At 46.2% G+C, this 24,820-nt stretch overlaps 1 protein-coding gene across 2 annotated transcripts in view; it reads right to left on the bottom strand.

Moving 5' to 3' along the window:
• Positions 1-24,820, bottom strand: part of lama5 (laminin, alpha 5) — a 324,952-nt gene that overhangs the window by 168,245 nt on the left and 131,887 nt on the right. For both annotated transcript variants that reach the window (XM_038803518.1, XM_038803519.1), the window contains exons 7-10: positions 10,007-10,122; positions 1,628-1,746; positions 272-362; positions 37-171 (exon numbers count right to left, since the gene is read on the bottom strand). In XM_038803518.1, the coding sequence (XP_038659446.1) occupies positions 37-171; positions 272-362; positions 1,628-1,746; positions 10,007-10,122 (461 nt within the window). The remainder of the gene's footprint in view (positions 1-36; positions 172-271; positions 363-1,627; positions 1,747-10,006; positions 10,123-24,820) is intronic.

The following is a 24,820-nucleotide window of genomic DNA, read 5'->3' as shown; positions in this document are numbered from 1 at the left end:
AGTAGTTAATTAACAGATTGTATTCGGAATACTTACGGTAACAGTTGGGAAAGCTGTAGTATCCTTCTGCACAATGGTCACAGTCCTCACCGGCATAGTTGTATTTACAGTAACAACGGCCTGTGTTATCCTCACAGGCATCTTCTGTGAACTCGGAATTGCAATTACAAGCTGGAACAACATGAAACACATCGGTTCAAGTGCTGCGACTACTATCCCACACCACCTCCAAGAAATAAGAAAAGCAAATTAGGTGAATAATAAAACTTACGAAGGCAAGCGTCTACAGAGTCGATCGGCACATTGGGTGCCCGATAATAACCACGCACACAACGCTCACAGTTAACCCCGGCAGTGTTGTGCTTGAAGATAAAACAGGAGATAATTTAACAGTTAAAATATTATCTTGTGTTCATTTCACCCTAAATCCAATCCAGTCGGAGAAAATGGCCGTCAAGGAGAACGGATTTTTGTGGCTTTTCATCTCCAATTTTGCCATCAGGTCATGCAAATTGCGCACCTTGGTTCTTCTCACGTAAATAAAGGTAAAATACTGGGGATGCTGGATATCTGGGATAAAAACAATGCTGAAGCAACTCAACAGGCCCAGCAGCATCTGTGGAGAAAGAAACAGAGCTAACGTTGAGAGTCTGTACGACTTTTCTTTGGAACTGGCCCCTCTCATTTCTTATTGCCATTTTATATATCTTGTAGTGAGCAGCAAGCACGGGCCAGCTCCTTCTCCACGAATCTATCCTGAAGTTTGAAACTACCACTTTTCCTGCCTAGTTCTGGTTTACCTGCGACACACATGTCTGTAGCCAGTCTCTTCCAGGCCTCCATATAAGCTACTCCTCACAGACAAACAAGAGGTGTGTGTGAGAGCAGCGTGAGGATGGCTCTCTGGTATTTATTTTTTGCCTCTTGGTGAACTGCATTGTGGCCCCCATCTATGGCTCCCTGTTTCTGTGAATCTGGGATTATCATAGAATTTAACAGTGCAGAAGGAGGCCATTCGGCCCATCGAGTCTGCACCAGCTCTTGGAAAGAGCACCCGACCCGAGGTCAACACCTCCATCCTATCCCCATAACGCAGTAACCCCACCCAACACTGAGGGCAATTTTGGACACTAAGGGCAATTTATCATGGCCAATCCACCTAACCTGCACATCTTTGGACTGTGGGAGGAAACCGGAGCACCCGGAGGAAACCCACGCACACACGGGGAGGATGTGCAGACTCCGCACAGACAGTGACCCAAGCCGGAATCGAACCTGGGACCCTGGAGCTGTGAAGCAATTGTGCTACCGTGCTGACCTATTGGGAACAGGGCTGCCCCATTGCTATGGCATTGCACCACGATGCTCAACCCACTGAGATGTGGGGTCAACGCGAATTTCAAATTTTCAATTTCTCTCCCAATCCTTCCCCATTTACGGGATGCCGTTTCCTGAAGTTAATTTGTCAAAAAACGTGCAGCGAGTGATTTTCTTAAAAAATTCAATTTAACAAAATGACTTGAACTGTCTGTGGTTAGGATTTATACTGGAAACCTTCTCACAGAGGCCTCGTTTGTAAAAGCAGAATCAATCGGAAATACAGTCTGGGTAACACACATATACTTACTTCACAATTAACGCAGACGCCACCTCCTTCATAATGACCTTGGCGATTCAAGCTCCCTTTGCGATCATTAACCTCAGGATCATACACACATTGAAAGGCGTGGCCATTGCAATTGCAGGCTATGAAATGAATATTAAATGACTAATTAATTAATTCAGTTTGCATTCAACGCTCTTGCATGTGATAAGGTGCACTACACACCTGCATGACTCAGTTTATGAAAATGTTTCTTTGTTCATTGCATGGAATGATAAACCTTTGCAGATATCTCACATTGCTGGTAATTTTCCCTTATCTGTACTTGGGTGGGTGTAACTAGAAGAATCAACATTTATTGCCTCTCTGGAACTGTTCTTGGTGATGAGCTGTCTTCTTGAACTGTGGTCGTCCACATTGTATAGGTTCACCTCGTGCTGTTTGGAAGGGAGTTCCAGGAATTTGACCCCAGGGACGGCGATATGTGTTAAAGTCAGGATAGTGTGTAACTTGGAGGTTCCTTTGAGCAAGCTGCGTGTGTACAGGGCAACAAGATGACAATTGTGTAAATCCAGACTTTTAAAAACAACGGGTGTGGTAAATGTGTGTGTTAATCGTTATGGGGGCAATCTGGCAGAGCGGATTGTCTACCCTTTGTAGAACTCGTCTGATTTTCATTCCTTTCAAATCAGCGGAATGGAAAGCACGTGACTTCCACTCTGCCACTTTACTACTGGTTGACAAACGTGAATATCTTGTCCGGCCAGGACTGCAGTCAGCGCCGGCCCTAGGGTTGCTGGCGCCCCGGGCAAGCTGAACTTCAGCGCCCTTCGGGGTGGGGGGGGGGGGCCGAGGAGGCGGGGGCGGGGCCGAGGGGGGGGGCGCGAGGGGGGGGGGGGGGCCGAGGCGGGGGGGGCGGGGCCGAGGTGGGGGGCGGGGCCGTGGCGGGGGGGGCCGAGGCGGGGGGTGGGCGGGGCCGAGGCGGGGGCTGGGCCGAGGCGGGGGCCGGGCCGAGGCGGGGGAGGGGGGGGGGGGGGGTGGACGGAGGGGGGGGGGGCGGACGGAGGGGGGGCGGAGGCCGGAGGGGGGGGTGGCGGAGGGGGCCGCCCTGGGGGAGGGCGGCCACCGCGCATGCGCTGGTTGGCACCGGCCCAACTGCGCATGCGCGGGACCCGAGTCTCTGGCGCCCCCTAGCACATGGCGCCCCGGGCGACTGCCCGAGTTGCCGGTACCTTGGGCCGGCTCTGACTGCAGTCCACTCATTGCAGTGATTTTAGACTCACTAATTCCAACACAGCCACAGCAATGCAAAAAACTGTTCCCATTGTTGGAAGGTTTGAGAACCAGAGTCCACTGATTTAAGGTGATTGGCAAAAGAACCAGAGGCGACATGAGAAGCTTTTACACACAGTGATTGGATAGGATCTAGAATGCACTGCCCGAGAGAGTGGTGGAGTCAGTAACCATCCTGTGATTCCATTCTAGAAAATCGCTCAAAAAGTAATCTGGAACAATTCTGCACAGCACCTTCTGTACCCTACACATAAACGATTAAAATTCTCTTTGCTCAGGAAACAACTTTCCCCGTTATGAACTGTGCCCGGGATGGCAGATTGGGGAAAATCTGAGAAAATTTGGTGTCGGCAATCTGCTAAATACATGCTAGAATACTCTTCAGAAAGCAAAACCAAGTGAGATCTACAGAACGGCAAATAAAAAGACAACCTGAATGTACCAAGAGTTGTGTCTCTTTGAAGAGCCATACCCTGTCACGGAAACCCTTAGCTCACCGACCACGCCGTTGTCAATGGGATTTCCCGGTGTCACCACCCTCGTCGCTGGGAAATCCATGCGCCGGCATGGGACCAAAATTTCCCGCCGGCGTGAACAGTCGGCAAATCCCACCCATAATCTTTTCAGCTCACAGATTATTAAAGGAAACAGACAAAGGAAACAAATGTTCTGGAATTGAAAGGGTTTTTATTTCTGCATGCAATGCGTCATTCGAAGAATGTTCATCAGTTGATTTTAACAGAAATAACTTAATGGCAAAGTCCTAATAGCCAATCTGTTTATTTTTAAAATAAATTTAGAGTACCTAATTCATTTTTTCAAATTAAGGGGCAATTTAGCATGGCCATTCTACCTAGCCTACACTTCTTTGGGTTGTGGGGGCGCACCCACGCAAACACGGGGAGAATGTACCAACTCCGCACGGACAGTGACCCACAGCCGGGATCGAACCTGGGACCTCGGCGCAGTGAGGCAGCAGTGCTAACCACTGCACCACCGTGCTGCACACATAGCCAATCTGTTTAATTGACACTATTAATAACAAATCCCTCCCCTGCCACTGACTTTTAATGTCCAAGTCATTTAGTTACCAGTTTACTGGTTAATAAACGAATCTCAACAAGAAAACAAGTGAGCAGGCAATTTAAAACATGAGGGTGTACAAAGCGAATTCACTGTATTCACATGATGGGAATGATCCGAGCTTTGATTGTACTGAACAAACACAAGAGGCCACCCTCTATCAGACACCAGGAACAGGTAGTTTAGGATTAATGCTCTCAACTGAAAGCATAGTGCCTGTAGTCAACAAAGCTGAAAAACTCTGAACTATGAATGAACTCATTAACAATAGTGCAAACAGGATAAGGAGGTAAGACTCCACCTGTTGGGACATGGCTCAGAGATTACAGGAAAGGGCTAAAGCCACAGACATCTCGGAAAGTAATGATCCTATTAACGTAGAAACAGAGAATGTTTGCTTCTCAATTTCCTTTCAAAAACCAAGTGTATGCATAAAACCCATCTGTACACTCGCTGAGTGAAGCTGGGTGGAGACTGGGCTCAACAAAGTAAACTGGAAGTTAAATCAATCACCTCCAACCCATAAAATGGTCACAGCAAGGGAGAAGGTCGTCCAGCTTGCCATGTCCCTGTCAGTTCGCTGCAAGAGTAACTGTAAAGATGCACTTTAACACACTTCATGAATGAAGACAAAAGCTATTTAAGAATTGTACAGTAGCCGCACGGCTGTAGCTAGCTCCCAAAACGACTCTGCCTAGGAGCCTCTCTCACCACGGGGTGATTCCACATTATTGAGTCCTGACTGGTCACCCAGGTAGGTTACCCTTACTCTGCTGTGTTGCCCTTGAAGAGGCAATCACCACATCCCTCCCCCTTTATGGAATCTTTATGGAATCTTCAATAACGTCCTCCCCCTGTGTGCGTGGGTTTCCTCCGGGTGCTCCGGTTTCCTCCCACAGTCCAAAGATGTGCGGGTTAGGTGGATTGGCCATGCTAAATTGCCCGTAGTGTCCTAATAAAAGTAAGGTTAAGGGGGGGTTGTTGGGTTACAGGTGTAGGGTGCATACGTGGGTTTGAGTAGGGTGATCATGGCTCGGCACAACATTGAGGGCCGAAGGGCCTGTTCTGTGCTGTACTGTTCTATGTTCTATGTTCTAAATACTAACTAAACATTCAGTAATTTAATTGGTCAGTTATTAATTGATTAATTGTGGGAGTTTTCCATTTCTTGTAGAGCAGTATAAATCTGCTGTCTGAGATGCTTCCACAGGATTGACGTTAACAGGAACTCCAGTAACAGATACCTCCTCTGGCACAGGCGAGTTATCGCTATTTGCTTCCACAGAGATATCAGTTGTGTCGATAAAAGGTCGAGCAGGTACTTTGCTGCTTACGGGTTCGAAAACGTTGCCTATTGGCAACATTGGCTACTAAAGCATCTTACTACTCAAGTGGTCCAAGTGTTTACCAATGATCCATCCCTCCACGTCCACTTGGTATGAAAGGGGTCCGGTCTTAGAGACAATCATTCCGATGATCAAACTTGATCCATTACCAAAGTTTCACACATTTGCAGCTTCACTTCACCATAAATGATCGGGCTGTACTATGTGAATCATGGCTGACTTTCTGATTACTTTGACTGGCTTTTACCCTCCCTGGCAAAATTGGAAACACAAAGCTTGGGCGGCATTCTCCCCTACCCGGCGTGACGGAGGGTCCCGGGGTAGGGGAGTGGCGCCAACCACTCAGGGATTGCGCCTCCCCAAAGGTGGGGAATTCCACCTTTTCATCAATTCCCAAAGAATTCTCCCCACCTTTGGGGGCCAGCCCCGCGCCGGAGCAGTTGCCACCAGAAGACCGGCGCAAAAAACCGGCGCCCACGGCAGCGGGGCTGGCCGAAAGGCTTTTGCTGGTCCGCGCATGCGCCGGCAGTGACGTCAGCGGCAGCTAGCCGCTGACGTCACTGCCGGTGCATGCGCGATGTGGGGTTCTCTTCCGCCTCCGCCATGGCGGAGGCCGTGGCGGACGCGGAAGAAAATAGTGCAGCCAGGGCACTGGCCCTGAGTCTGAGCGGGGAGCCCCGATCGCGGGCCAGGCCACCGTGGGGGCACCCCCGGGGTTCGATCGCCCCCCCCCCCCCCCCCCCCCCGGACCCCGGGGCCCGCTCGCGCCGCTGATCCCGCCGTTCCAGAGGTGGTTTAAACCTCGGCGGCGGGAGAGGCCTCCCAGCGGCGGGACTTCGGCCCATCCGGGCCGGAGAATCACCGCAGGGGCCTCTCCGATCGGAGTGGCGAGATTCCGCCGCCACCACTTCCCGGGTGGCGGAGAATCCCTGCCACGGCGGGGGCGGGACTTTAGGCACCCCCAGGCGATTCTCCGACCCTGCTGGGGGTCGGAGAATTTTGCCCCTCAATCTTGACCTGAGACGATGTTTCCTTGGCAATCCTGCTGATGGAACTCCTATTATTGCATGTGGAGTGGTACGATAGCTGAGTAGGAATCGCAAGATTTTGGTCTCGAAGACTCCTCCTGACAATTTCCTCAGGCCAAACTTGAAAGTTTGGACGGCTCTCTCAGTTAGTCAATTTTCACGATTTTTAATACACCTGCTATACCAGTTTATGAAAATGGCCGCAAAGTGCCGTTCTGCACAACTATGCCACCGATTGGCACGGCCGCACCACGGCCGTGCCAAAGGTGGCATGGGCCCGCGATCGGCTGCGGGTCCGATTCCCGCGCACTCTTTCTCCCTCCGCCGCCCCGCAGGATAAATCCGCGGGGCGGCTGAGGGGCATTATGGACCGCGCATGTGCGGATCTGACGCATATGCGTGGATGACGTCATCTGCGCATACGCGGGTTGGAGTCGTCAGCCGTCGCTAACTTTGGCGCGCGGGCTTAGCGAAATTCGTTAAGCCCGCGATGCCGGAGTTCACGGGGCCGCGATGCTAGCCCCGACCGGGGAGCAGAATCGGATCCCGGGAGGGGGCGCGGAGGCTGCCGTGAAACACGGCCGGTTTCGTGGCAGCCTTCACGGCTCTCCGCCTTTGCGGAGAATCGCGCCCACAGTTTTGTGCTGAACCAGGAAGAGATGTTTTCCCAGACTTGGCCACCTAAGCGGTATTATGTGGGAACTATTAACTGGATTTGACCAATAGAGTTACTGAAATTGTATGTTGCTTAGGAAAAGGGGTGGGTCAGTTAGTTCAGGGAACGTGGGTATATTTTGGGAACAAGAGGCAACTTCAGATAACAGTGTTATTAGTTATTTATATATTTAAGTGTCATAGTGTACATTAGTCTTTTGTTATGTGTGATTTTCTTTCTTTTACTTTAACAAATATTCTTTATTAATTTATTCTTTATTAATTGTTCACACAATGAATGGACTGGTTCCTCACTGGGTTGTATATAGTTCCCCACATTATTCCAAACAAAAATACACCCTCACAAACCAGTGTTTCAAGTTATCGTTTGGGGTTTTGAGACACTGTTTAACACCAGCAGGGTTCTTAACATACTGGAGTACAGGTGACACTTTCTTGCACGGGGAGGAGGCTAAAAGCATCCGCATTTGTTACGTGTGTTCCAGGTGAGTGCTTGAAAGTATATTCATAGGCGGCCAAAATGAACACCCATGGTTGAATTCTTGCCGAGGCGATCGGTGGCATTGGTGGAATTTCTTGACACCAAAGATGTTTGGTAGCCTGCCTTCTCGATTTGTTAGTAGTCTGTTTCAGAAGGTGGTGATGAGCTGCCTTCTTGAACTGCTGCAGTCCCGAAGATGTAGGTACACCCAGAGTGCTGTTAGTATTACTGACTGATTGCCTAATTCTATACATTTTTGTTTAGCTGGAGGCTGAAATTGTGCCCGACTTTGCGACGCTGAGGTCCCAGGTTCGATCCTGGCCCTGGGTCACTGTCCGTGTGGAGTTTGCACATTCTCTCCATGTTTGCATGGGTTTCGCCCCCACAATTCAAAGATGTGCAGGGTAGGTGGATTGGCCACGCTAAACTGCCCCTTAATTGGAAAATATGAATTGGGTACTCTAAATTTATTTAAAAAATAAAAAGTTAAAAAAAAGAAACAGGATACACTGAGGTGTGGGGCCAGAGGCAGCGTCAGGATAATTTGTCCTCGTCGCCCGATGTAACAATGCACTTTCACAGACTTCATTAACAAAGTTAAAAGAGGGACAGCACGTGGCACTGTGGTTAGCACTGCAGCCTACGGCACTAAGGACCCAAGTTCGAATCTCGGCCCTGGGTCACTGTCCGTGTGGAGTTTGCACATTCTCCCCATGTCTGCGTGGGTTTCTCCCGAACAACCTAAAGATGTGCGGCGCGATTCTCCGCTCCCCACGATGCCTGGGAGAATAGTGGGTGGGCCTCCCGACATTTTTTACGACCCCTGCTATTCTTCCCCCCCCCCCCCCCCCCCCCCCCCACGCTCGCCCCAATAATTGGGTACTCTAAATTTATTTTTAAAAAACAAAGACAAATGATATTTAAGAATTGTACAGCAGTTGCATGGCTGTAGCGAGCTCCCAAAATGCCTCTGCCTCAGAGCCTCTCTCACTATAGGGTGGTTCCACACTTTTTAGTCTCGATTGGTCACCCAGGCCAGGTGACCCTCAGTCTGCTGTGTTGCCCTTAAATGGACAATCACAACAACTCAGCTAATCCCACTCTCCCACCTTTCCCCATAACCCAGCAAACCTTTTATTTTCAGACACTATCCATTCCCAAAGCCACAGAGGAATTTGCCTCCACCACTCTAATCATGTGTTGTGTCCTTGATGGAAGCTGGGAAAGTAATAAAGGGCATCCCACAAGTAGTATCACACCATCCCATCCTTCCTTTTCCACACAATTATAAAGTAATATTCCCATTCAAGTGAAGTGACAGTAAGAATTGGAAATACACCAGCGTGGGAATTTGTCTTGGGCAATGCATAAAATGGGTATCATCGGAATAGCCATCATTTGATATCCCGCTCTGTCACAGTTTAAAAAAAATTGATTTTAGGAATGTGGGCGTCACTGGTTAGTGCCCATCCCTAGTTGCCCTTCAGAAGGTGGTGGTGAGCTGCCTTTTTGAACCGCTCCAGTCCCTGAGGTGTAGGTACACCCACAGTGCTGTTCGGGAGGGAGTTCCTGGATTTTGACCCAACAACAGTGAAGGAACGCCAATATATTTCCAAGTCAGGGTGGTGAGTGGCATGGAGGGGAACCTCTAGCCGGTGGTGTTCCCAGGTATCTGCTGCCCTCGGCTTTGTAGATGGTAGTGGTTGTGGGTATGGTAGGCTCTGCCTAAACGAACCTTGGTATTTCCGGCAATGCATCTTGTAGATGGTACACACGGCTGACATTGTTCGTCAGTGGTGGAGGGATTGAATGTTTGTGGAAGGGGGAGCAATCAAGCGGGCTACTTTTTCCTGGATGTTGTTAAGCTTCTTGAGTGTTGTTGGAACTGCACTCATCCAGGCAATTGGAGAGTATCCCATTACACTCCTGACTTGTGCCTTGTAGATGGTGGACAGGCTTTGGTGGGGTCAGGAGGTGAGTTACTCGCCGCAGAATTCCTGGCCTTTGACCTGTTCTGGTAGCCACAGTATCTATATGGCTAGTCCAGATCAGTTTCTGCTCAATGGTAACCCCCAACATGTTACTGGGACTAAATATCAGCGTTGCATATAATAATAATCTTTATTATTGTCACAAGTAGGCTTACACTAAAACTCCAATGATGTTACTGTGAAAATCCCCTAGTCACCACACGCCGATACCTGTTTGGGTACACTGTGGGAGAATTCAGAATGTCCAAATTACCTAACAGCATGTCTTTCAGGACTTGTAGGAGGAAACTGGAGCACCTACAGGACACCCTCACAGACACAGGGAGAACGTGCAGACTCCGTACAGACAGTGACCAAGCCTAGAATTGAACCTGGGACCCTGGAGCTGTGAATCAACAGTGCTAACCACTGTGCCACCGTGCCACCCATAACAGATGCCCAATCCAATACCACCAGTGACAAATTTTGACACTTTTGGAATGTTAAAGTTCCTTACAAGTACTTACGTTCACATTCGTTTGCACTGTCTATTGTAGCTGGTTGCCAAGGTAATTGATTGAATCCAGGGCAGCACTGATCACATGATCCTCCACACGTGTTGTGTTGACAATCACACTGAAGTCTGAGAATGAGATATGAATGATTTAGAGTTAGTTTACATATTAATAAACCGCTGAATCTTTCCCACTGTTCATAATTGTGCGGTGCAGAATATTAGCCACTGGGGGACAACAATGAAATCAAAATGTTTAGAATTTACAGTGCAGCAGGCCATTCGGCCCATCGAGTCTGCACCAGCCCTTGGAAAAAGCACCCTACTTAAGCCCACACGTCCATCCTATCCCTGTAACCCAATAACCCCACCTAACCTTTGTTTTGGACTCTAAGGGCAATTTAGCATGGCCAATCCACCTAACCTGCACATCTTTAGACTGTGGGAGGAAACCGGAGCACCCGGAGGAAACCAAAGGGGAGAACGTGCAAACTTTGCACAGACAGTAACTCAAGCCAGGAATTGAACCTGGGACCCTGGTGTTGTGAAGCAAACCGCTGTTCTACTGTGCCACCCAAGAGACATTGCAAGCAATTAAGGGAATCAAGGGTTATGCAGATACGGCGGTAAAGTGGAGTTGAGGATTATCCTATCAGATCGATCATGATCTCATTGAATGGCGGAACAGACTCGATGGCTGAGTGGCCTCCTTCTGTTCCTAGTCTTATGCTCTTAAAGCCACTAACTCTGCCAAGATGATGAACAAAATTTTTCAGCCCCCAACTTGCATCTCAGTATAGTTTGAACGCCCACATTTTACAATTGCGAAATAGAAAAGGCAAACTGAAGCCATAGATCCAGCATGATATGCAAACAGTATTTATGTGGGAGCTAAGCTACACTTTATCTTCTCATTTATAATCTATGGAGGAGCTGTGTGGGCTTTAAAGTTTATACTTAAACATCTGTTCACAATCAAAGGCTCTTCAGTTCTTTCCCAGACAAACCGAATGATTAGGGTTTCATCTTTTGTTTGTGAAACAAGTAAGGGCATTAACATTGGAAACACTGCACCTTAAAGACCAATGTTTGGGTGAAGTGGGGGTGGAGGCAGAAAGAGGAGATTAAAAAGCTCAACTTGACGAGCACCTTTAATTTACAATAAAGCTGGCTGTACCTCACATCAAAAGATTTTACAGTCTGGCTCTTTACTGCCGCGCCCATCATAAAAACAAGCAACCGCACTTTGAATAAATTGCCCCATAAGCAAGTACAGAAACTGCAAAGGAAGCTAAGATAGTATAGAAGAATAGACCAAAAGCAGGGGCCTGAGGTTCACTCTGACCATCCGCCTCGTAAACAACGTTCTGACTTGAAAGCACCATCATGCACACTCGGGGGAGAAGAATCCTTGTGGCATTATCCATTCTTGTTTGGAGAAGGGATGGGGGATCTTTACAGATCTTTACAGAAGATTTACAATCCAGAGTTTCAATTTTTTGTTTTGACATGACAAACATCTGAATAATGCTCACAGCCAGGTTCACATTGCTCAAACAGATGCCTTGATCAGGCAAATGTCACAAACCATCTTTATGTATCAACGGAGACAATTGCAACAGCACAACTTTATTTAGTGTGCGGCCATATCATAATTCCAGTTTTATAAGCTCTGCTGAGTTCAGCAAAGTCAGTTCTCTATTGTGCTCAATCAGCTGTTTGCATTTAAATATATTATAGTTTTAACATCTCCTGCCTATTGTGGGCAAATCGTGTTAGCGTGAAAACACACACCAAATTGCTGAGTACGCCCTGCTGGCAATAAAAATTGACAGCATACTACCTGTGTTTAAAGAAAATCTGAAAAGTGCAAACTTCCATTGTTGGGATCAAATGTAAGGGGTTTAATTAGGTATATTTGATTGAAATAGTTAACCGTTCAATGTGGCCCACTGCAGGGCAAACAGCTGAATGACCCACTTCTGTTCCCATGTGAAATATAGTTGGTTAAAGGCTGGAACTGCAATTTAGTTGTAACTTTCACAGATGCAATGGCTGGGTTTGTCCAAGCTAACCAGGCACATTTCACGTAGTTGCTAGCGAGCTTTCCTGTGGCCAGAATAAATGGCATCAACCCGTGCTACTAGAAGCAGCCGTTTACATTTGCACCATGAGCAGAATAGGGAGAAGGAGGTTCCACCTCGTCCAGAGATCCTTTATTTGGTTTCCATTACAGTGTTGCCACTGAAGTCAAGACTGACATCATTAATCCGGTACCAGACTCATTCTGGCATTAACAACAAATTTAACTGAAGGAAGCTTGTGCTGTTGAATCAAGACAGACTTTCGGCTCATGCAAGTGTTTGGGTTATGCCTTTTAATACAAATATACAGGAATGTTTAATTTCCAGTACTGGAGTAATAGCCGAGGATAAACATACAGTTGATTGACGGGCATTAGTACATGCTTCAGTCCCTGCTGTACACTATTGAAGAAGGCACACGAACAGCCCTTGGCATAATGAGGCACTGTAAACTTAACTACATCAATAAAAATGTTGCAATAATCCCAAACCCCAGAGGCTGTGAAATATTGTAAGATGAGTGATTGTCAATTGGCAACATCTCTCCCAACTATTTCTACTGACTTCGGCAATTTGCTATCACCCTTTTTTTTCTTATCGCATGAATTCCTCTCTTTGATTTTAAGTCCGATGTGATTTATCTGCCAATGACTGTAGTAAATTGTCCGTCTGACACTCACTTGGAATGGGAACCCAAGTTGGCACAAAGCATTTAGGTGGCACATCTGAATGACTTTCTTCAGATTCTATTGTGATAATAATTCATTGTGGCTTCAGTAGATCCTCTCCAGAACAATAAAAATGTGATTCTTCTTATTTAGGTTGTGTTATATGCTTCTGATGCCGAACGCTTTTAATAATGGCACTTTTACATAACAAATATAGGTGGTTTTGTTATATGCAGGGACACTGGTTTGGAGGGACCAGCTCCATTTTTCTTGTAAGGCGAATTCCACAGCATGACAGACAAATAAATGAATTATAATTTCTGTCTTCTTCGATCACTATAGAATAAGAAGCAATCAACTGCACTGTTAGCTTAGTCAGGCAAGACAAACCAGTGTATGCAGTGGCTGCTTCTGCTGTTCCTCCAAGATTCCTTCCTCAAAAGATGCCAAACTAAGGCAGTTCTGTATCTCTGGGCTTCACTGAAATTACAGCCTGCTGACAAAGTTGGGGATTGCCAGCGTATTGCAAGGTCTTTCATTGACCAGTGGTGCCACTGCACCTTGAGCCCAGTCAGATCATAATGTCAACGTACCTCTGGAGGTACAAACACAATGGCCGGAGACTTTTCCCGCCAGAAGTGCACCTCCGCTCGTGGGTTTCCTGGTCTCGTGGGATTCCGTTAATGGGAAGCAACAGGGAGGAAGATGGAATCCCGCCGCCGCGAAACACGTGGCTGGGGGAACCGGAGAATCCCGCTCAGTAATTCCGAACTGACTTGATAAATGAACCATGGGGCTGTTCTTTGCTTTGCTCATTTCCTATAACTGCTCGTTACGTGAATGTTGACAGTCCATGTGAAAAAATGAAAACATTGAAAATCGCTTATTGTCACAAGTAGGCTTCAAATGAAGTTACTGCGAAAAGCCCCTAGTCTCCCGGCGCCTGTTTGGGGAGGCTGGTCCGGGAATTGAACTGTGCTGCTGGCCTGGGTTGGTCTGCTTTCAAAGCCAGCGATTTAGCCCTGTGCTAAACCAGCCCCTTGTCATATACATGACAACTTTATCTGCTGTGGTCATTTTAATTAAACCCCATTTGACTTTGCTTATAAGCAGACCTTTTGAGAAGCTACCATGGAAGAGTTTCATATATTAGTTATTAGTGCTTAGTTATAATCATTGAAATTCGAGTACACTTTGAGAAACCACAGAAAATTAATCCCATTAAAGTCCATTATAATTTTGGTTTCAGCAAGTCTGTGTTTTCACCCAGGTGTTTTGCATTGTAAGACGAGTGCGACAATTTAGGTTTGGGAGTATCAGCTAGGGAGTTTAAGATTAAATTCCAGGCTTTATTACAAACACAGTTCTTGCTTAGTTGACCTCCAAATTGAGCTTGGGTCTCCTGGGAAGAGAGAGGTCCCATTCCCACATTACTTGCGTGGGTTGCCTCCAGACAATTGTGCAGACAGCAACTGGCGACTTAGCCACAAGCTAGACGTTTCCATCATCCCAAAGAGGACTACTTGAGAGACCAGCTGGGAAAACCACAAAAGGCTATTTGCAAAGTGGTGGACAAATGAAGTAACCAAATTCCCCATGGCTATTTCCATTTTGAATTTTTACACGAGGAATGTGATCCACTTCACGCATTTAATTTTACTTTTTGCATGGCCCAACAGAAAAGCGCAATTAACAACATGGGAGGAAATGTGCTATGTATGGGGAGGGGGAGTGGTGAAGTATCAGAGGTCTGGTGCAGATCCAATGGGATGAATGGCCTCCTTTGGCACTCTAGGGATTCTATGATTCTATGAACTAAGTAACTCCTGGCATTTGTGCTTCACACCAACAGAACGAAGGCTTATAACCAGCGAGTGTTGTTTACCGTCTTGTGCCAATGTAAACCACAAAGCTGGAGTGTCCTCTCCATGATGAAGGTCCGGGAAAATAGTATGGAGATCTCAAGTTGCCCAAGCATCATGGCCCCCTCCCGTTGGTATTGCCAGTAAAAGTAAAGTCGCCATAGTCCCAGATGACTATAGGCTACTTTTCCCTTTGATGGGGGGAGCTGACAGGTGGTGGTTTAACCTGAGGGTCACCACACCTCAGGCGAGGGGGCAAGTTGGGCCTTCATAAATCACCTCAGCCGGTACGGGAATTGAACCCGCGCTGCTGGCCTCGCTCTGCATCACAAACCAGCTGTCTGTTCAAGTGAACTGGACTGGTACCCAGTTTACGTACGTCATCATGGGGAGGTGCTACATAGGGGTTGGCGATGGAGAGGCTGAGTGTTGGCAGGGAGAGACTTATGCACTCTATTCTCCTTTAGCAATTATTGTACTGTTAGTCTGCATGGAGAGCTGAATGCATGAGAGGACAAGAAGACTAACCACTATGCACCATTCACTACAATAACACTGTCACACATTACAACAAATGGAGACTAGCTTGCCAAAATTGAGGAGAGTTTTTCAAAAATATCAACTGATTCCAAAGAATTCTGAAAAAACTAACTTTTCTTCTTGCATTGTTTAGTCTGGTGCTTCTAAAGTAGATTTTTTTTTTGTTTAAATAATGGATGCCAATAACATAATTAATAATAATAAAAGCTACTAGAGTGAACAAACCAAAATAACACCAACGGTTTACAGTCATTAACCCAGGACTTCTTTAGCATTAATTCCTTTCCACCATCAGGTGCAGTAATCTATCCAAACAGGTACATCCTTCTCCCTGTCTCAGTCAGTGTAGTGAGTGCAGGGAGGTTGAATGCAACATGGAGAAAGCATGGATAAAGTACACAACTTTCTATATAAAAACAAAGATTCGTCCATTTGCACTTTAGGTGTTACACTGTCACACATCCAAACTTCTGTGTCACAATTGATGAAAAATGATTGAAGATAAGTCCATTGTTAAATTAGCAAGCAGGGGGTGGCACGGTGGGCTAGTGGTTAGCACTGCTGCCTCTCAGAGCCGAGGGTGCCTGTTCAATGTGTGGGTCTCACCCCACAACCCAGAAATGTGCAGGGTAGGTGGATTGGCCAAGCTAAATTGCCCTTTAATCAGAATTTGTTTTTCAAAAATTAGCAAGCAGAACATTGTTGCACTAATGCATTAACTGACCATGTGCCATATGGAATCAGTTATTGCCAGGCTATTAAGATAGTTTAAAATGGAAACCCCCTTGTATCGAAAGGCTACATCACGCTAGGACTGGCGTTTTATAAGTGGACCGCACTTGCTATCAAAGGGTTCAGATTCTTAAAACTGCAACACCTGACGGATCTCTTGAAGAAAGCGCAGTGTTTGCTTGCCGATAAATCCTCATTTGGGTAATAATTATTATTATTATTATCCAAGTGACAGCCAATGATAAATTGAGGCCAGTGTTTCATTTCTCTTGGTGATGACAATGGGGCAATTAGCAATGAAGGAAGCCAACATGGTGAGGATTTATCAGCAAGCAAACACTGCGCTTTCTTTAAGAGATCAACCAAGTGTTGCAGTTTTAAGAATCTGAACCCTTTGACAGTAAGTGCTGTTCACTGAATAAAACCCTTAATTGCCCCATTGTCATCACCAAGAGAAATGAAACACTAGCTTCAACTTATCATTGGCTGCCACCTGGATATGTCTGGGACTCGATCAATACTCACTTCTGGTTGGATACACATGTTACTGATTTCTCCCCCTTCTGTACTCCATTTAGTTTGCAATAGTTCTATAGAAACATAGGAAATAGGAGCAGGAATCGGTCTTTGGCCATTTGAGCCTGCTCCGCCATTCATTATGATCATGGCTGATCATCCAACTCAATAGCCTGGTCCTGCCCTCCCCCCGAAACGTCCCAGGAAGTAGGTAAATCTGTACTTGCACGTTAGCAAAATTAAATTGGCTATTTCATCCAATTCTGCTCCATCGGAGGATCATGAACCTTAGAACTCTTTTCCCCAGAGGTGAGACAGGGTCAATGAATGTATTGAGGGTAGTGGCAGATAGATTCTTGACTAACACGGGAGTCAAACGTTATTGGGGTAGATAGATCATCCATGGTCTTATTGAGCAGTGTAGCAGGCTCAAGGGGCCGAATGGTCTTCTCCTGCATCATATGTGTGACCCAACTCTCCTCTGTCCACAAAATGTGGATTGAATTAAGCACGGTTTTGAAATGAAGGTCAGATAATTTCATTTCCGATGTAGTTTTTCTTCCTGTGATTTGATAATCACTTTTGGGGGTTTAGTGGAATTTTAAACAAATGGCCATTCCAAAGTTTCTGGTTAACATAAAACTACAAGGGAGTTTCTGTGAAACACACTTACTTATACTCATCTGGCAAACCATGATGCATTCCAGAATTCCACCCTCGATAAGCAAGGTCAGATCAGGAATGAGTGTTTATCTACTGACTGAGCTAGACACCTCAGCAGCCTTTAAACACAAGATGATAAATTCCAGGGTGTAAATTCTATGAAATCTAAATGTCAGGCATCATCCCATTTAAATCGAGCTTAAATTAAGATCATATGGGAGGACATGTTTTACTGCCTGTCCGATATTTATTGTCACTTGGCTAACTTAATGGAGCGGGCATCTAAGTGAATCCAAATGGGTGAAATTCCCATGTACATCCTTCTGGTCACCCACTGTATCTTCAGCGTAATATCCACGGGAATCCTGTGGAACCAACTCAAGTTGGCATTTTTTTAAGCTTTACACGCCATCTCCTGCTACAGTTACTGCTGACGATTGGGAGAACCCCAATGGAAATTCAAACCTACTTTGAGTTTTTTTTTCAACAGTTACAAATCGAAACAGGAAATGATTTTCTTGTAGAAAAGAGAAGTGAGCACAACTACGCATGGAGTCTCATCGGTAATATTAACACTCTGCACGTGCAACTCAATTCTTCAGAAACAACTTTAGAAAGCATCTTAATAATAATAATCTTTATTAGTGTCACAAGTAGGCTTGCATTAACACTGCAATGAGGTTACTGTAGAAAATCCCCTAGTCGCCACACTCCGGCACCTGTTCGGGTACACAGAGGGAGAATTCAGAATGTCCAATTCACCTAACAAGCACGTCTTTCGGGACTTGTGGGAGGAAACCGGAGCACCCGGAGGATACCCACGCAGACACAAGGAGAACGTGCAGACTCCGCACAAACCCGAGTCGGGAATTGAACCTGGGACCCTGGAGCTGTGAAGCAACAGTGCTAATTACTGTGATACCGTGCCGCCCCTAAAAGATCTGTTGAAATCATTCTTTCTAGTCTTCCATAATTTGGTTTCTCTAAATACCCTGCCTGATGCGCAACTAAGATACGCAAACAACAGGCCCTAGATTAAATAGTTTGTCCTCATATTGGCAACAGAAGGGGCCCTTGTCAAATGTGAATATTCCACAAGGACACTGTCAAGCTTTACCGTTCTCCACTCAGAGTTTAGAAAACCAGTTGACCTTCAAGAGTCAGATTAGATTGTGGTCTCTTTACCATCCTGATTTGGGGTGTAATTGGAACAGAACTTATTCCTGCCCGCTTAATACCAGTTTTGGTAATAGTTTTGAAATGGTACTGAGCCATTTTCTAACGTATGGGCCTGGTGGATGCCAAGTCACCAGCACGACCGATAAAATCTGGTAGGACAGAGCTTCGAGCAGGGGAATCTCTCGAAGATCCTAAAGGCAAGTTATTTTGCGATCTTCTGAAGAGGTCCTTCTTTTTTTTACTGCTAACACATAGGTCTGGAACACCTCTAATTGCACCTTAAAGCGTTTGTTCAGATTAAGATTATCAATTGCATAGTGATACCAGAGAAGTCAGGATGGCAGAGAGCTGCAGCATATTAGAACACACCTACCCTTACATCCAGGAAGAGGTAACATGCCACGATTTGAGGAGTTGCTGTACTGGTCAAAATTCCTACTCCTAAAGGAGATTCTGCCAGTAGAGCACTGGTCGCTGTAAAGGGTTAATTCTGCTGTTAGCTATGAGCATGTGGATAAGGAGCTATCAGGCACAGTGAGATGGTGAGTGAGAAATAACACAGAGAGTAGCTGTAGCTATGTCCTAATGTTCCATAACCTCATAAATAGTGACATGGTCTGGAGTGCAGGGCCGCGTACAGCAGCTGGAGCAGCGCAGAGCATTCCGGCCAATCGCTGGGCCAAGAGACCCGTTGACGCCGGCGCAAAACACTCCGTTGTTTACGCCGACGTCAACACTTAGCCGCGTTTTTGGATAATCCCGGCCAATGCCTTCAAAATGTATAGCTGAGAGCATATACAACACATTTACCTCTTGCAGAGTTTCACTTCCAAATTCCAAATTTTCCTCATCTGTGCAAGAGATCGATCAGCCTGGTATGATATCAGATTCATGTGCTTGGAATGTAACTGGATATACAAGAGTTTGGTACAATCTGATACGTATCCAATATACACACCTTGGCACAGCTAGATCAAAATTACTGTGGACATGTGGGACCTTTACTTCTGGTTCTCACACTTCTGCCTCAGAATCTGTGATGTAAACCTCAAAACGACTTCCTCTCTCATTTTATTCTTGCGATGCAGTCGATGCTGATAGCTTCTGTAGCAGTTTCCCTTTCTAAGCACTGCTGTGGCACAGGGAACGCCAATCTCCCTTCCTGTCAGCTCCCAGAGGAAGCATGTTGCATGAGCAGGAATTGCAAGAAGAATAACTGACAAGAATATGAGAGCAGCCATGCCTCACGGGTCAATCGATGTCCAGTAAGAATTTGTCCCTGTTCAGGGAGCATTGAGGCTGGAAGAATCTAGCCTTATACGAGATGAGAGGACTGTGGGTGTAAACAGTAGTTCAGTCCATTCAGCTCTCTCATGGTGTTTAGATTGAAGCTCTGCAACTATTATATCTACAGCCTCCAGATGCCAAGTTGTGTTGTTGTACTCTTGGCTAAATCACCTGCCTGACTCATTTTTCTTTGACGGAAACAGCATTCACTAAATTTGGTGCCAATTCATTCAAATACTTTCCATTGTGAGTTGTGTTTAGCTTGTGGTTCACCTACATGTTCTGTATCAATGAGAAGGGGTCTCACCTTTGATTCTATGCACATTTTACAGCGTAACTTCAGCATGAAGGTGCTTGTGAACATTAGCAGACAGCTGACTGCCAGTCAGTTCTTTAATATTAAAATTAATCAGGACATGCAGAGCCAAGTTTTCCCACTCGTTCTCTTGCTGCTGTGCCCATGGTAGAGGCACTCTTCCAGAGAGGGAAAGTAAGCTCCGGTGCTTCTCCCTGACCCTCGGCTCTTTCTAGCCTGAAGGAGCTGCAGCTGCTCTCCCCGGTTCTGTGCGCTCTTGTCTGTGGCTGTCCTTTTCTCCCCACATGTCTCTCCCTCGACTGTGGATGTTGCCCTGCTCTCTCTCATCAGGAAAAGATTTTTCTCATCTCTCTGCCACCAACTTGATCTCTCCATCTCTTCTCTCCTCGGGGTCAAGCGGGCTGATGGAGCGGATGCTCAATCGCCCAGGGCACGAACACCTAAAGCACAAGGGCATTAACAAGAGGAGACTCCTCAGCAGTCTCTCAGTCGCTGACCAAGAAATACAGAACATTCGGCATCCTGGCAAGCCAATGAATTGGATGTTGGATAAAAAGGTGAATTAGGGGACAATCCCACAAAATACAGGATGATTGGTCACCCTGTTTGATTCCCCTTTGAACCATGTGGAGCTGGCAGTATAACTCTGCCTGCTCTTGAGCAGGTACCCGATTCAAGCCAATACCCGGACAATAAAAACACCCTATTACATCCCTTGGTTTCAGCAGGCATCTGGTGAGGCTCTGTACAAATGTCTAAATGAGTAAATACTCAAGGAAGCAGGAAGTGGCAAACTGGATAGAAATTTGGCTGGATAACAAGAGGTCATAGAGACTGAAGAGAAGAGAAGCTTTAAACTGGGGAGCAATGACCCAAGGGATTGGTCTCTAATTTGCGCAATGCATAACATTTATTGCCGGTTGCACAAGGTTACTGTAACCCAATTATGCAAGTTTAGCAATTTATGTGGGAATGTGTACGATAAATATAAACAGAATTAGAGCTTCACATTACGTAACATTGAACCATGCATCTGGAAATAGAATTATCTCTTGGAGCAAAGATAATTTGCCAGAAGCATTTTTCTTAAATATAATAAATAAAAAGGGAGGGAAGGCCAGTTTTTAAGAGAATGTGGGAAAGATGGGAAAGGGGGAGAGTGCAATTTAATTCTGGAACATAGATGGTCGTAGTTAAAAGGGGGAAAAATTCAATTTGGAGAAAATTGAGAGCCTCCTATCTAACGGCTCTGATTTGAGGAGAATTATAGATAACTAAATTGCACTTGCACAAGGCGGCACCAACTGGTACCCCTATTAATTGATACAGAAGTTAACCAAGGGACAGTCACATTAGTAAGCCATCTGTTCCTTTATATTTAGACAATCTAACAATTTATTCTGCAAGAGTTTAAGACCATTGTAGAACACTCTAACTGTCTTCTTTATTCTCCTACTTGAACATGTGTTTCTAATGTGCTTTTTATTACTTACTGAACCCCCAGCTGCATCTGGAGAGGTCAGATGTCCTGACTGTAAAGCTGGGATTGCACCCGCATTCGACAGCAGGGGCAGCTGCTCCAGATGGTTTTGGTTGTGAACTAACTCAGTCATCTTGCAAGCCATGATATATACTTAACGTCCATGTCATTTGTTGAGCTAACCGTCAACGAAATCGCTGGAGCAGGGAAAAGCAAGACCATTTTATGAGGGAATTTCCAATCGGAGCACAGTGTCGAAGATTTCTTTGGTGACGCGTTCAGCGTAATTGATTAGAGAGAGTTTGGAAACATTAATCGAATGATGACCTTTTCAAGCCCAGATCGAAGTGAACTTGGCACATTGACATCCAGCCCAGCAGCAGTATGGCCCGCAGCTCCGAATGCCACCACCGCTGAACCATGTGGTGGACACGGGATTTGCAAGGTTAGCTCAGGGTCGCGTTGGCTGCAACCGAGTGCAAGGTACCTGTCAGTGCTTTGGGATCCCTGCGACCTAAGAGCAGGGTAACAAAAGTGCAACTGCTATTTGACGAGAAGGAATGCACACCTGGGTTGAACAGACAGCGTGGAATTAGAAGGGAAGAGTGACAAATCTGGGGTTAAGCAAGGATGCACATTACCTTATAATTAGCCATGAAGAAAAGCTCAGGATTCAGTGCTGGAATCTGGTTTCTGAGTTTGAGGCAATCTGCTGAGTTCTCACAGCACCTTGTTGTGTATCAACAATTATTCAGTGGCAACCAACCCATAAACAGAAATTCTCAAATAGAAAGAACCCATTTTTTTGATACACATGTACGGGTGAATTCTAAAATATATATACCACCGCAGTATATAAAATCTACCTACAAATTATTTTCAAGTTTAAAGCATTTATATTTTTTATAAATTTAGAGTACCCAATTATTTTGTTCCAAATCAAGAGCAATTTAGCGTGGCCAATCCACCTACCCTGCACATCTTTTGGGTTGTGGGGATGAGACCCACGCAGACACGGGGGAGAATGTGCAAACTCCACACGGACAGTGACCCAGAGCCAGGATCGAACCGGGTCCTCAGCGCCTTGGGCAGCAGTGCTAACCACCGCGCCACTGTGCTGCCCCTAGTTTAAAGCATTTCAACTGAATTTAGTCACGCAAGATGAAAGTGCTCTGTGGAAATCAGCCACCATATATCTTGCACAGCTTAAACATCTGCTTTTAAGGCAGTCACGGAGTTTTTGAAAGACACCATAGAGGCTGAAGACAAGGGCCGGAATTCTCCGGACGTCCTGTTCCCTCTGGCAGCACATCCCCACCCACGGGGTTACCAGGCGGCATGGAGTGGCTTCAATGGGACACCGCATGGACAAGCGGCCGGAGTAGAAATCCCGCCGCCAGCAAAAGGTGCGCCATCGAGAAACACGGGTGGGGGACCGGAGAATCCAACCCAAGGTAAGGATTGGATTTGTTAAATGTTCGGTCCATTATGCCAGCAAAAACAGCTTGCTTTTTAAGACAGAGCTGTGCATTTTATCTTGCAGGACCTAGTTACTGCTTTCTTCCCCAAATTAAACTAACCCTTACCTTACCGCAGACAAGTTTATTCATCTTGTCCACTCATTCTGAGGCCCACTGATGAGTTTACACATCTGCTGGAAGCCTCTTCCCTATTTGATGTGAGAAAGTATATCAAACATTGACCAGTTTGTTTTAATTGGACATTTGACTGGCTGGAAAACATCTTTTAGTGCCGCTTTTTCACTAATCACTTCATTTCAAAGAGAAAACATTGCATCTGCCTCTAGTTTTGTTACTGGATAAGTCGGCATAGTTTAGGCCTCTGCCTACTTGGAATTGTTAATCTGGCAGCAGAATCACATTGTGCATAAGTCAGTTCGGTATAGGTCATGTACAACCCACTCTTTGGACCGGGTTTTATTGTCGCGACAGTCGTCCTGATGATGGGCTGAAAACTGAGGGGATAGTGGTGACATTGCCTCGGCCTTTTGTGGCCTCGGTCATATTTTTTAACGGTCTGGCAACTAATTAGCTGTTGTTGGGGTTGCAGTTCCTTTAAGGGTCAGCCGCCCGCCTGGGAGCTGCTAGCCAATCAAGGGGCCAGCAACACAACAGTCTCAGCAGCACCAGAGGGAGCAGTGGACACTGCTGGAACTGCACCTGGAAATTGAGGATGCAATGGAAGCATCATCCTCCTATCCCAGTAAGTAGAGTCTGGGGGCACTGGGGCCAGTCAGGCAGGTCCTTTTTTAGGGATGGAAGTTGGTGAAGGTAGGCAACATCTTTGTCAGGGGGCTGACCATTGTTGCCACGGAGCCCTTTTATGGCCTACAGAGCACCTGCAACTGAGCTCCACTACCCCTTTCAACCACTTACCCAGACGGAGCCACAAGTGGTGGCCTACCTGTGTGGTGGAGGACCCACATGCTGCTGGTAAGATGACAGTGGAGCCAGGAAGATGTCCTGGTCATTCACCTTCCCTACCACTGGTGAAACTCCTCAGTGGCGGGATAGCAATGAGCACTCCATCTCCTTCCTTCACCATTTTACAGGCCCCCTTGCTCCCAGACGATCTCTAGAGGGTTGGTAAAATCTAGCCCAGTGTCTTTGAACTGGAGTATTTGTAGGGTGATAAAAGAAAAAAAAGGATGCCAGAATTATTTTACAGAAGATGTGAAAGAAAGTGGCTGCTTCAGTAGTAAAATGAAATTAGGAACTGAATTCTGCGAGTGCAAATACAAATTTTAACAAGGAAAACAAGGGTGTAAATTGCCACGGGTGGGATTTTATCGCCCTATCATGGCGGGGTGGGGGGTTGGGGGGGGGGACAAAACGGCAGCGAGCCATTCAAAGGTCCATCGTTTTCAGTGGGACCAGAAAATCGCGCCAGTGGGAGGGGCCAGATAATTCCACCCCAAGTAAAAAGCGAACACTTTGTAATTGCTAACCAATGCTTTGTAATTAAATCCACAGACTGTTTTTTTGTTAGAAGAATCCTTTCCTTTGTATTCAATTCATTTGAGGGCTACCAGGGTACTTCCCCAGGTGTATGGTCCTCCACAAAAGCGCGCACCCAAACCACCTCCAAATGGCAGCGGTCCCTGGTAATCATTGAAAAGTTACTACAGATTTGCACCACTCCATGCTGCAAGCAAGCAAGCTGATGTTGGCCTGCAGGACTGACACAGCACAGGCATTTTGATGTCTTGAAATCTTGTTCTGAGCTCTAATGCACAATATTAAAGAGACTTTGAAGAACTTTGTGCAAAGGTGCAGTTGCCTTTAACCTTAGACTTAGACTTAGAACAGTACAGCACAGAACAGGCCCTTCGGCCCTCGATGTTGTGGCGAGCAATGATCACCCCACTCAAACTCACGTATCCACCCTATACCCGTAACCCAACAACCCCCCATCCCCTTAACCTTACTTATTAGAACACTACGGGCAATTTAGCATGGCCAATCCACCTAACCCGCACA

This window comes from Scyliorhinus canicula, chromosome 7 (assembly GCF_902713615.1).
Source record: "Scyliorhinus canicula chromosome 7, sScyCan1.1, whole genome shotgun sequence".
NCBI lineage: Eukaryota > Metazoa > Chordata > Chondrichthyes > Carcharhiniformes > Scyliorhinidae > Scyliorhinus > Scyliorhinus canicula.
This window is presented reverse-complemented; position numbering and strand designations above follow the sequence as displayed.